Source organism: Episyrphus balteatus, chromosome 3, assembly GCF_945859705.1.
Source record: "Episyrphus balteatus chromosome 3, idEpiBalt1.1, whole genome shotgun sequence".
Taxonomy (NCBI): Eukaryota; Metazoa; Arthropoda; class Insecta; order Diptera; family Syrphidae; genus Episyrphus; species Episyrphus balteatus.
Genome location: NC_079136.1, coordinates 50,821,447 through 50,834,317, shown reverse-complemented (window position 1 = coordinate 50,834,317; position 12,871 = coordinate 50,821,447). Strand labels below are relative to the sequence as shown.

The 12,871-nt window shown below is 28.8% G+C and overlaps 1 protein-coding gene across 1 annotated transcript; it reads left to right on the top strand.

Annotated features, from left to right (window-relative positions):
• The first annotated feature begins 5,222 nt into the window (after window positions 1-5,222).
• Window positions 5,223-6,860, top strand: LOC129916705 (probable cytochrome P450 6a20). The gene is made up of 2 exons (XM_055996813.1): window positions 5,223-6,346; window positions 6,414-6,860. The coding sequence occupies exons 1-2, from the start codon at window positions 5,278-5,280 to the stop codon at window positions 6,833-6,835; spliced, it is 1,491 nt and encodes a 496-aa protein (XP_055852788.1). The 5' UTR covers window positions 5,223-5,277; the 3' UTR covers window positions 6,836-6,860.
• Window positions 6,861-12,871: the final 6,011 nt, after the last annotated feature.

Below are 12,871 nucleotides of genomic sequence, written 5' to 3'. Positions count from 1 at the left end.
TAAATTTCCGTTCAGAAAATGACGTTGCCTAAATATCTAGCCCCTAATATTTCCTGAACGTGCCCATTTTCATAAGCAATTGAAGTATATTTCTATTTATGTCGGAATAGTTTCATTTCATATTTGAATAAAAAAAAAAATTGTCTATTCAATTCTTAAGATCTCAGTCGACGACAACGTTTTCAATTTTAACAGTCAATAAAATCGTATATTTTTACTATAAACAATAATTTATGAGTTTTTAAAGGTTATTTTTAATAATGGTACTCCCTCTAAATAATAAATTAGGTGTTATGATGATGCAATCGCCCATTATATTTGTTTTGCATGCAAATAGAAAATAAAAATACAATGTTTTTAGAAGAGGTAATTATAATTAAGATTTTATACATTTTACAAACTATGCAACAAAAAAACATTGTATTTTTTCCCATAATTTTCTGAGCAACTTCTTCCTTAGGACAAGTAAAAAATATGGAAATTTTAATTAATAGCAAAAAAGTGGGTGAAAGGATGATTTGTTTTGAAATGTCTCGTAATTAATCAAATATTTTTTCAAAAATATTGCATGTTTATTTTTCAAGCAATAAGCAATTAATGCATTTTTTTGTTTTTTCTCGTGAATTGTACAACCAAGTGCTGTTTGCAAAACTGAGTTATGTGATCTTAATTTAAAAATAGATAAACTTTTGAAGAATCGCTTTCATAGTTCTATAAAAAAGTTCCTTAAAGCCAAAATTCGTGAATTTCAAAGAGAGTTTATTCTAGTCTAGAACGTTGAAAAATCGAATTGAAGTTAACATTCTGACGGTAAGTACAAGTAAAATAGTACATTCAATAAATAATAAAAAAAATGTTTACCCCCATGAAACTGAACAAATAGTTTTATTTTGAAATCATCAAAAGTGTCTAATGTCTATACATACATTTAGCATGGAAGTGTGTTTTTTTCCCTGCAAAATAGGGAGGGGGTGAAGGCCAACAAAACAGTGAACAAATTTTGTTTGGAATATAATTATATCGTTTGTGATGCGCGCAAAGTGTTTAACTACATTTTACGAAATTTTTTAGGAAAGCAAAACCAAACTTCCTATTTTCAAAGCAAGTCAAATTATTTTCTTAAAAATGTAATCATAAATAATTTTAATTATGAATAAATGGGAATTTTTGGTTTGAGTGATTGTCGTATTCAGACAAATCTAATAGATTGCATCAAAATCTAATCTTCGAGAAAATTAGAGTTACACAGTTTGCGCCCGCCCCACCGACACAATTACGAATTATTTTTATTTATTATTTATTATTTTTTTTTGCTAAAACAGGTTTGTAATTTTCGGATTTTTAGAAAAAGCATCACAAGAAATCCAAAATTTCTTCAAAAATATGTGTCAAAAAGGTTTTATAACAGCGGAGATATTTTTTTTAACATGGTGAAAAAATTACGTCTTTTTTTTATGGCAGGTACCATATTAATAACGATCCCATTTACTTGGAATTACGACGTTATTTGCAAAAGGACACCACAAACATTTGAAACAAAATCGGCTACCATCCCACTTTTAAATAAAAGACAGCTAATATTTTTGAACCATTGTTCTATTTAATTCTAAAAAATATTCTCGGTCAGACCATTGACCTAACCGATTTCCGCGAAAATTTCTAAAACACCCATGTTTGGGTTTAAAAATAAAAATATAATGTACATAGGTACCATCGATGAATCTTACTTTTCATATCAGTCGAAAAAAAAACACCCTTTCAACTTGAAAATTTGTATAAACTCTTTTGTTTCTTGTTTATCTCATATACCTACCTCACCACGTGAAAAATAAAAATAGATTTTATCGATCAATTTATTTTATGACATAGTGGCAAATTTAACTAATTTTACTGGTATTTAATAATTTTTCGCTATCGATAAATTCTTTTTGGGGGAGAGCGGGGCTGAAAATTAATACTTTTTGCTTTAACCGATGGTTCTCTTGCTCGAAAAAAATCCTCCAAACCTTCATATTTCATCTTCATTTTTATTTTATAAATTAATACATTTTTAAGTATTTTCCAAAAATGTATAACATAAAAAACCTTTTGTTGATATTTTTGATATTTTTCAAACAAAAAGTGAATATAAAAAATTGGAAAAAGTTAGTAGGGTCAATGTGGGTAAATGAAAACATGGCTCATAACAAGCTTCAGTTATATCCCTTTGATGCATACATAAGTACAAATCGAGGACGCATGTATGTTTTAACTTATACGTCAAGCTCATTGCTGTCAAGAGAGAATTCATTCGACGAGCGTATTTTCCGTGAAAGATAATTTTTTAAAGTGCCAAACAAGTCGTTAGTCTTTCAGAAAAATTAAATATTTTTGCAGATTCAATTAAGTCAGTATAATTTGCAAATACTTTTTAGTTTTTAATTTTGATGTAGATTCTATGTGAAACAAACAAATTTTAAAATACAGGACATTTATGTCGATTTGCATGTGTTTACATTTACCCCAGAATATTTTTCATAATGGGTAAATGTAAACAACGTATTTTTGCTGAAATTATTGGTTTTTATAAAAAAAAAACGTATTTTTAGTCAATTACCATTGCCAAAGTGCCGCGGAGTCCAATTAAAGTAGCCAACACCATATATTTCAGTGGATGATGTTGCAAAATCGGTCTTTGACGTAAAAAAAGAAATATGACATTCAAAGCTGCACACAATGCATTTTGGGTGCCTATATAAAGATTCAAAGGAAGAAAACAAAAACTTTTATTGGAATTTGAAAAAGTTTTTGTCAAGTAGCTTCTTGAACGTTTTTCAAGTTGTAATTCATATGATAAAGAGGAATTTCTAAATTTTAAACCACCGTTTACATTTACCCCGAATTTGTAAAAAAACACAAACATGGTGGGGTATTTGTAAACATGCCATATTTGACAGTAATTTAAACAATTTGGGAAATATTTGTTTATATTTATAAAGAAGAATTGCCATCATTTCATATTTGCATTTTAAGATACCATTCAAGTTGTTTCGTGAAAACATATAAAAATCTAAAGTCGAAAGAAAAAAAAGACATGAAATTGTTTACATTTATCCACATTGACCCTACACCGAAAAAAAAACCAATATCAATTTAACATTTTTTAAATATCAGCCAAATAAAATGTGTTTTGTGATATTTAAAATGTTAAAACAACATTTTTATTATCAGGATGATAATATTATCAGGATGAAAATAATCACATTTTGGAATTTTTTTTTTTGATATTTTATTATCATTTTTTCATATCAATTTCTTATTCAAAATTATTGAAAAATATTAAATAAAAAATTCTTAATGTATACTAATTTAAAGGCGCTTTGTGTTTTTTCAAAGTAAAATGTATGATTTACTGAGAAAATTCGATCGGCAATAAGATTTTACTTCTTATATAGTTTGGGAGAAAATAACAAAACAATTATATCACCTATAATAGAAAAAATAATATCACCACTATTTTATAAAGAATATTCACTTTCAGTAATTTTTTTGAAAAAAAGAAAGAAAATACTTAAAATAATAAAAAATAATAAAAAAGAAAAAAAGGAAATAGGTTTCATTATAATAAACTAAAACGTAAAATCTAGTCAACATTGATATTTTAATTGTCAAAGTGAAGTTTCCCCTATCCACTTAAACTTAAAAAAATGTCAAAATGATATTTTAATTGTCAAAGTGAAATTTTTACTATCCCATCTGAAATTAAAAAATGTCAAAGTGATATGATAAAATATCAAAATTGATATTTTAATTGTTGGACGACTTTTGTCACTGAAAAATGTTAATTTAATAGCTGTTATTATCAAATTTTTTTCGGTGTAAGTAAAAAATTAAGCAGCAAATTGTTAGAAAATGACTTTACAAAATTCTACAAAAATTAATTGGAAAATGATAAAAAGTACGCGCAGAATTTTGAAAAACATAATAAAGAAAATCAGAATTTAAAAAAACAGAATTATGAAGACAAAAAATTGTAAAGCTGTATTTTGAAACCAGAATTTAAAAAAAAAGTATTAGGACCCCGGTAGAATTTTGACCCAAAGCCCCAACCCACAAAAAAAAAAAACAAAAAGTTACAAAAGTGCTAAGATATTTGAAAAAAAAAAAAACAGTAAACAAATCACGTATACGCCACAGTGCATGCGAACAACGTGCACAAAATGCGCATTACATCTTTGGATTAGATGATGCTAGCACACCCTTATCGAAATCAAATTAACAGCACTGCGGCTGTTAAGTAAAAATAAGAATTTCAAACCCCGTCACTGCTTAAATGCAATGTTTCATAATGAAAACATTTATTAACAAAATATTAATTAATGATTTTAAAGATACCTAAACTATTCTATTATTTAGAAAAAAAAACAAGATACTGATCGGACATGTGATATACAATAACGGACATGTGATACAATAACAACAAAAAAACAAAACATTTAGCGATAGATAACATATATCACTCTTAATATAAACTCACAAAATTCATATCATCGAATCGCACTTCAAGCGCATTTCTAGAGATAGTGATATCATAATATTTTTCATTAATAAATTAACAGCATTTCGTACACTGAATTAAAATCAACTCGTTATATATTTATTTGTTGGTTTATAGACATGTAGAGTAGGGCATTCGTTATTTAAGAATCCAGTTCCTATAAGTATAAAAACAATTTCAAAATATTAAAAAAAAATCCCCTAGATGGCGCCCCAAGAGCAAAGTTTTTTCTCATTGGAAATATATAGGTGGTATGTTGACTTATAAGGCAATTTTTTGAAAAAAAAAATTGTACCTTCTTGGAGCGCCATCTAGCGTCAAAATAAAAATCTGAAGAAATTAGGGGATTTTTTCTTTAATATTTTGAAATAGTTTTTACACTTCTTGATTCTGGAAAAAACCCTTAAATAGAGTCATACCACGTTCAATTCTAATTGAACGACGAATTGTATATCGTTTTTTTTTTCTAGCTTGGTATATTTTCTATAAATCAACAATTGCTAGTTTTAACAATGTTTTTCTCTGAGTGTATACCTAATTGAAAAGCTCGTTAGTCGTTACATCTTATAGACATGTCACATGTATGATTAAAAAGCTTCAAAGTCCAAGTTAATAGAGAAATATGTAAATAAAGTTTAGAACCACTCGAACTGCATAAGCTTCTTAATTATCATCAACTTAAAATACCGCCAGTCGATTTTTAACACTTAACGGTGATAGAGTGCTCTGAGTTCGAAATCATGGTTTTCATTGCAACTTTAGTTTGCCTTCTTATAACCGCTGCAAGTTTAATATTTTATTTTATCAAACGCAGATATAATTATTGGAAAGATCGTGGAATTCCACACGATACACCAGTTTTTCCGTACGGAAATGTAAAAGATTACATGACAACACGTCACGGACGCTATGTAATGCAGGAATACTATGAAAAATACAAACACTCCGGACCCTTTGCTGGAATGTATTTTTTCATTACACCAGTTGCTTTCATTGTGGATCTTGATCTTATCAAAGATATTCTTATTAAAGATTTCCACAACTTTAGTGATCGTGGAATGTTTACAAATGATAAAGATGATCCACTGTCCGGACATTTATTTTCACTTGATGGTGAAAAATGGCGAACAATGCGTAATATAGTTTCACCGACATTTACATCGGGCAAAATGAAGTTTATGTTTCCGACAATTGTGACAGTTTGTGATGAACTTTTAGACGTAGTTTCCAAGACGATTGAAATAGATCCAGTTGTTGAAATTAAGGATCTGTTGGCCCGATTCACTACTGATGTAATTGGAACATGTGCATTTGGTATCGAATGCAATAGTCTCAAGGATCCGAATGTTGAATTTCGTGTTTTTGGTGTGAATGCGTTTACAAAGACAAGACATGGTAAAATAGTTGAAGGTCTTATAATTGGATTTCCGGAATTGGCGAAAAAGCTGAGAATGCGTTTGGTTCATGATGAAATTCATGATTTTTTCATGAAGGTCGTCAGAGATACTGTGGAATATCGGGAGAAGAATTCTATCAAGCGGAATGATTTTATGGATTTGATGATTGATATGAAAAATTCTGGGGCTGGATTGACAGTGGAACAGATTGCAGCTCAGGCGTTTATATTTTTTGTAGCTGGTTATGAAACTTCATCGACAACAATGGGATTTGCACTTTATGAACTTGCACTTAATCAGGAAATTCAAGATAAACTTAGAACAGAGATTAATTCTCGTTATGATCAACATAATGGACAATTTAAATATGAAGCTATGGCAGAAATGCCATATATGGAGAAAGTTATAAAAGGTTCTATTTATTCAACTTGAAATTGTAAAAAAAAGAAAGTACTAAATTTTCTTTATTTTTTTTCCAGAAACACTTCGCAAATATGCTCCAAGTTTGGCATTGTTGCGAAAATGTCGCGATGATTATCCAACTAAAAATCCAAATTTTACTATACCCAAAGGAACAATGATATTCATACAAGTGGATGCTATTCAAAATGATCCGGAATTATATCCAAATCCAGACAAATTCGATCCGGAACGTTTTAGTCCGGAAGAAGTTCAGAAACGACATCCAATGACTTGGTTACCATTTGGTGATGGACCAAGGAATTGTGTTGGATTGAGATTTGGAAAGATGCAAATTAATGTTGGGCTGGCAATGTTATTGAGAAATTATAAATTTAATGTTTGTGAAAAGACTCAGATACCATTGGAATTTGATATTAAAAATCCATTGTTATCATCGAAGGGTGGTATTTATTTGAGAGTTGAAAAAATTAAGCAATAAAATCAACTTGATGAGATCGATACAATTTTGTTTTGTTTTTTCTTTGAGACTTGCTAAAATAAATTGCACGTACTTTCTCTTATGCTAAAATTAACTCTATGTTAAAGCTGTTTTATTCAAGAAAATTAGGAATTAGTGTAAAAAATAAAATCTGTTTTTATAATTAATTAAATGATCTTTTATCAAAAAACAAGTTTGCTATTTTATTACATACTTGTATAAAAATGTATTTTTTAGAAAAAAATTTTCGAAAATCGTTAAAGCCGTTTTTTAAAAAAATAATTTTTTATATATAAAAATTTTCTTACATTTAAAAAAAAAAAAAAAAAAAACAAAAAATTGGTATGTTATTTTGAAGAAATAACTAATTTCCACATAAAAACGAAATTTCATAATTTTTCACAAACCCGTTTTCAAAAAATTGATTTTTCAAAAAAAAAAAAAATTTTAAATATTCTTAAAAAATCAAAAAATGTGTTTTTTAAAAATTTTCTTAAATTTTAATATTACTTTTACTTAAATGCTTTCGCATAAAAATTTTCGTTGAAATCGGGTTAGTCTTGAACGAGATATTTAAAAACCTAAAAAAGCGTTCTAAGGTACAAAAAATATTTTTGTACCAAAAATTTTAATCAAAATCGTTAGAGCTGTTTTTGAAAAAAATTAGCTTTTCTATTTTCGTTATATGAAAGGTAAGGTTATTTTTGGTCCTAAAAAAAAATTTCATTTTGTCCTCTATTAAATCACCCAAAACTGTTAACTTCCAAGTTTGAAAAAAAAAACGCTCCAGTAGTTTAGGCTGTAGCTCGACGCTCGAGGTACTTACAGACGGACAGACAGACAGAATTGCACTTTTTTGGCTTTTTGGCGGCATAAAAAACATCTCGTCTACAGTATGATTAAGTCTACACGTGACATACTTTATAACGTTTAAAAATTTTTCCTCTCCCACAAAATTTTAAAAATTAGTTAGATAGTGTTTTTCTGCAATTTTTTTTTCAAAATTTTGAGTTTGAAAGAAATGTTTGTATTCCTTAAAGCAGTTTATTCAGGCTGTTATTCGATAAATTGTCATTCGGAGAATTGTTTTCGACTAAATCTCATTCGAGGAATTTTCATTCGAAAAAATGCATCGAAATTCATTTTGAAAACAATGAAATGAACAATAATTTTTCGTTTAACCAAAAATCTCTTTGCCATTTGACACGCGGCCGGCGGCGTTTATAAAATTGATATTTTTGATACCAAATTAAAGAAGTTCTTACTCAATCAAAAACCCAGAAAATGTGATTTTGTGTTTCTGGTAACATTTTTAATACCTTTGGGCTTCAACTGTCCTGACGAACTCTGATTTCCAATTACTTTTTCACCTTCAAAACTTTTTGTATATTACTTCCTTCCATCTATTTAAAAGTTCAATCTTTTTCTAGACTGATATGACACTGTCACTCATATTTGCTTTCAACTTGATTTTACTTAAATCCTTAAAAAATCCTAGAACTCATAACTCACCTTTTCAATCCAATCGATAAATTGCAAATTTTCAATAAAATAACCTCAAAGGACCGTTATGGTTTTTTTTTCACTCAACCTTTTTATTTTTCATAAAAAAACCTTCTTTGTTCTTTCGGCAAAAGACACCTTTATCATAACGGAATAGGTATCGTCATCATGCAAATAAAAGCAAATAAATTTCAATTTTTTTTTTCTTTTTTGAAATATTCTTTAAAACCATTTTTCTTTCTATTTCAACAATTGTTGTTTAAAGTCGTCGCTATTCTTATTTGCATCCCAGAGATCGAGATGAATACCTTAGGCTTGAATGAACTCATTCAGGCAAATAGACATCTGGAAAGAATAGAATAATTCCTAAAAAGGTATTTTTTGTTTTTTATTATAAACGAAGGAGGAGAGCATTATTGCTTTGAAAAGTTTTTGCCGCACCTTTAAAAGGAATGAAAATACCAACCTACCAAGGCTCCAATCTTTATTGATCCGGGGATGATGATGGTGTATAGACTGTGTAGAGCAATGTTGGTATATTTACTTTTAGCTTAAGAAAATTCTTTGCTTTTCTTCAACTTATTCGTTGTTTTTCTTCATTGTTTGGGTTGAACGATTTGGTATTAAAGTAAAAGGAGAAAGAGAAGGTTACATTCTTCCTTTTAGACGGGAACGTGCCTCCATAAATCAAATAATAACCACCGATAAAAAAAAATGTGAAAAAAATGATATACGGCTTAGTACGAATTTGATTACCTTGATAACTGGGTTGGGGGTGGTAAATATTTGGGTAAAACAGAGTTGTGCGGTCGCGTCTGATGTTAAAGGTTGAATATAGAACAGAACAGTCTACCTAACCTATAGCTATAAAGCAAAATTTTGAAAATTACTTACACACGTGAGAGCAATGACAAATATTTTTGTCGTACAAAATGATAAATAAAACCTCGAGCAGTGGGGTTTTCGTTTTGCGCCAACAGCGATGAAATACGATAATCCCCAAATAAAGTACCCCAAATCAAATGATGGGAAAGAGGGCATCAACGAAATTTTGTAGGTTTGGTTTGAGGAGTATCTGTTTCTACGATTAGGGAGATTAAATTGGGGATTATTTTGGTAAGGAGTCTTAGAAACGTTTAACCACATTTTTTGTTTCTGATTATTTCCACTTCGATAGAACTAAAGGGATCACAAGGTTTCACCTTGTTTTGTTACCGTGGTGAAATTAGTTTAATATTAATAGTTACATCTTTTAATTTGGTTTAAAAATACATTAAAGCGAAGAAACAAAATTAAAATTAGAAATAACTGTAGTATAAAAAGATTGTACTATTAGGTACTATACCTTCTTAAGGGTATCTCCAATTTTTAAAGTTCCATAAAGTTTAATTAAGGGCATTCATAAGTAAAAGAAAGGATGGGTATACTAAATGTCAAATTTAGGTATTTGAACTGTAATACCAAAACGAAAAAAAGTGTTATAATTGTGTCTTGGTAGGAAAGCAAGTAGATTTAAGGAGATTTTACCAAAACAAAGATTTTGAATAAAATTAGGTATATAAACTGAAAATGTAGGTATGGGAAATCTTGTTGATTCCGATTAGATTTTGAAATTTTTCGATTTGTTGTGAGAACAATATTATCTCCAGCTTAAATTGCAGATTAACATTGTATAACTTGATACAGTCTTAGTAACTTGCTAATGTTTGTATCAGTGATTTTCAAATTTTCTTTGTTTTTAATTAAAAGGGGATTAAGAAAAGAAGGTTTAAAAAAAAAAAATAGGGTAAATAGGGGTAAAACGACATTAAAAATGAGGCTATTTTCTAAATGGTAAGTAGCAGAGAGTTCATTTTTTTAAATCGAACAAATACAAGAATTTGAAATAGGTAGTGAAAAAACTCGAAAAAAAACTTCAAAACCAAGTTATGAATAGTTTTTAAAATAAAAAATAAAAACCAAGTTATGAATAGTTTTTAAAAGAAAAAATAAAAACCAAGTTATGAATAGTTATTAAAAGAAAAAATAAAAAAAAAAAACCTAGACAAAGTAGTCATCGTTTGTAGTGAATTTTTTTTTGACAAATTTATAATTTATAAAAACAAATTAAGAGAAAAGATGATCTTTTTTTGACATTTTATATCTTTTTACCTAGAACCCTTAGAAATTCGATTTTACTCTTTGATCACTAAACTATCATTTGATATAAAATTTATTGTACTTTTTTTCTATTTTTACAGGACATATGTATAGAATAGAGTTATTATTTTTATAATCTTTTAGATGTTACTATATAGCTTTTTTTACTTTTTATCAGAGATCAGAAATAAATCTCAACCTTTTGAAAGGTTCCTTAATAACTCTTATTTGTTGCCATTTTCATAAAATAACTTTTATTTAAAAAAAAAAGAAAAATTTCGGTGAAGGTCTGAGAGAAACCTTTATTTTGTATTTTTTGTATGTTTCGGTCTGCAAATGTATCAATTAGAACATCGGTCTCCTGAAATATTCGAAATTGCATTGGCTGTGCTTGGCTCGTCTTTACATTTTACTTTAAACGAAAAGATATATAATCTTGGGTCTTAATAACTTTGAGAGTCTATTCAGGGCCGATTTTAGGGGGGGGGGCAGCCTGGGGCGTCGCCCAGGGGCGCAAAAATTTGAGGGGCGCCGAACTTTTACAAAAGTTATATAAATAACACATAAATAACATAAGTCTTTCCAATCGATGTTTTATTTATTTTTACTTTCACAAAGGCGCCCCAATTTTTTTTCTATTTTACTTTTTCAACGGCGCTCGTATTTTTTGTCCTAAACTTTTTGAAGAATGAAGGTGCCCCCAATTTTGGGTTAATTTGGTGTCCAAAATCTTCGTTTATCTTTGAAGAACAAGGCGCCCCAATTTCTTTTGGAAAACTAAAGCAATCTTATATCTTAATATTCCTCCAACCAATTTAATTTTTGCAAAGTCGCCCCTATATATAAATCACTAAATCATAGCTGATAATATGGAGAGGGAGTGTGTTTCTTTATTTTTTCCGGATATGGAAAAGAATAGACCGACGAGCAGGCATGGAAAAGTCGATACAATTGTATCGAATTCGATACAAATGAGTTTGCTCGAGTACAAAAATACAATTTGTCGAAATTCAATACAATTTTTTAATCTGTGTCTTAAAAATTTTCTTGCAATCTAAGCTTTCAAAAATCGAGAAAATCGAAAGAATTAAGATTTAAACTAATTTCAGATTTTTTAACCAAAATAAATGTTACAATTTGAGTGAAGTGGCTTGTTTTTTGAAAATATTTATAAAACTGATCAAGCTGTTTTATTTTTTCTTATTTAAGCCCAATTTATTCACTCTCCATTGTATTTAAAGTCTCCATTAAAAATTAGAAATTTGTCAAATAGCATACAAAATTTAAAATTTCCCTGTTTAAATGACGACTTAAAATTTAATGGAGTGTGAATAAATTAGGTCTAAATATAGAAAGTTTTTAAAACTTATTTTAAGTTCAAAAGTGAGCCATTATCTACAAACCTGTCAAAATTGTACTTTTAGGTATTTTTGGGTCCTACGATTTTTGAATTAAGAAAAAAAAATTTTTTAGGTAATACTTGTGAATATGTACTTCCTCCATTATACTGAAAATAAATAAAAATTACTTTTTTACGCAGAAAATAATGAAAGGTATATGGAAAATTTTAGAGTTTTTTCAAATAAAACATTTTGAATAAATTTTATATTAATTTCTCTCGTGAAAAATAAATTTCAATACAATTGGACCCATTTCAGTACAATCAAAATGAAATTTTCAGTACAATTAAAAAATGTCATTTTCCATCCCTGCCGACGAGACAAAATAGTTTATGGAGAATATCCAGACTGTAATATTGAATAAAGAAACAGAAGGGAGACGGACAGAATCCCGAAATCCAAAATCCAGAAAACCTTATTCCCGAAAACTCAAAAACCAGAAAACCCAAAATCCCGAAAACCTAAAATCCCGAAAACCCATGAATCCCGAAAACCCAGAATCCCGAAAAACCAAAACCCGAAAACCCAAAAACCCGAAAATAAAAAAGAAAAAAAAAAAAACAATTCAAAATTGTGAAATTTTAACTGAAACATAAAATTAAAACCAATTAAATAACAATTTAAACATACAATTATTATAAGTTAAATATTAAAACTCATTATTCCTTTGGCGGTTTTTCAACTTAACTCAATCACAACAAAAGACTGCTGAAAGTGCAATAAGAGCTTGAAATCATGTATGTAAATCATGAGAATCATACACTTACATTGTTTTTTTACGTGTTAATGTTAACACCTTTATTACACACTAAGGATTGTTTTCGAAACCGAAATCTCGAAAAAAATTTCGGGATTTCGGGATCCCATTCTGGATTTTGGGTTTTCAAGGTTCTGGGGTTTTCGGGATTTTGGGTTTTCGTTTTAAAATGATTTTTGTTTTAAGGCACCACTTGCAATCTTGCCCAGGGGCGCCGGTAGTGCTTAAACCGGCACT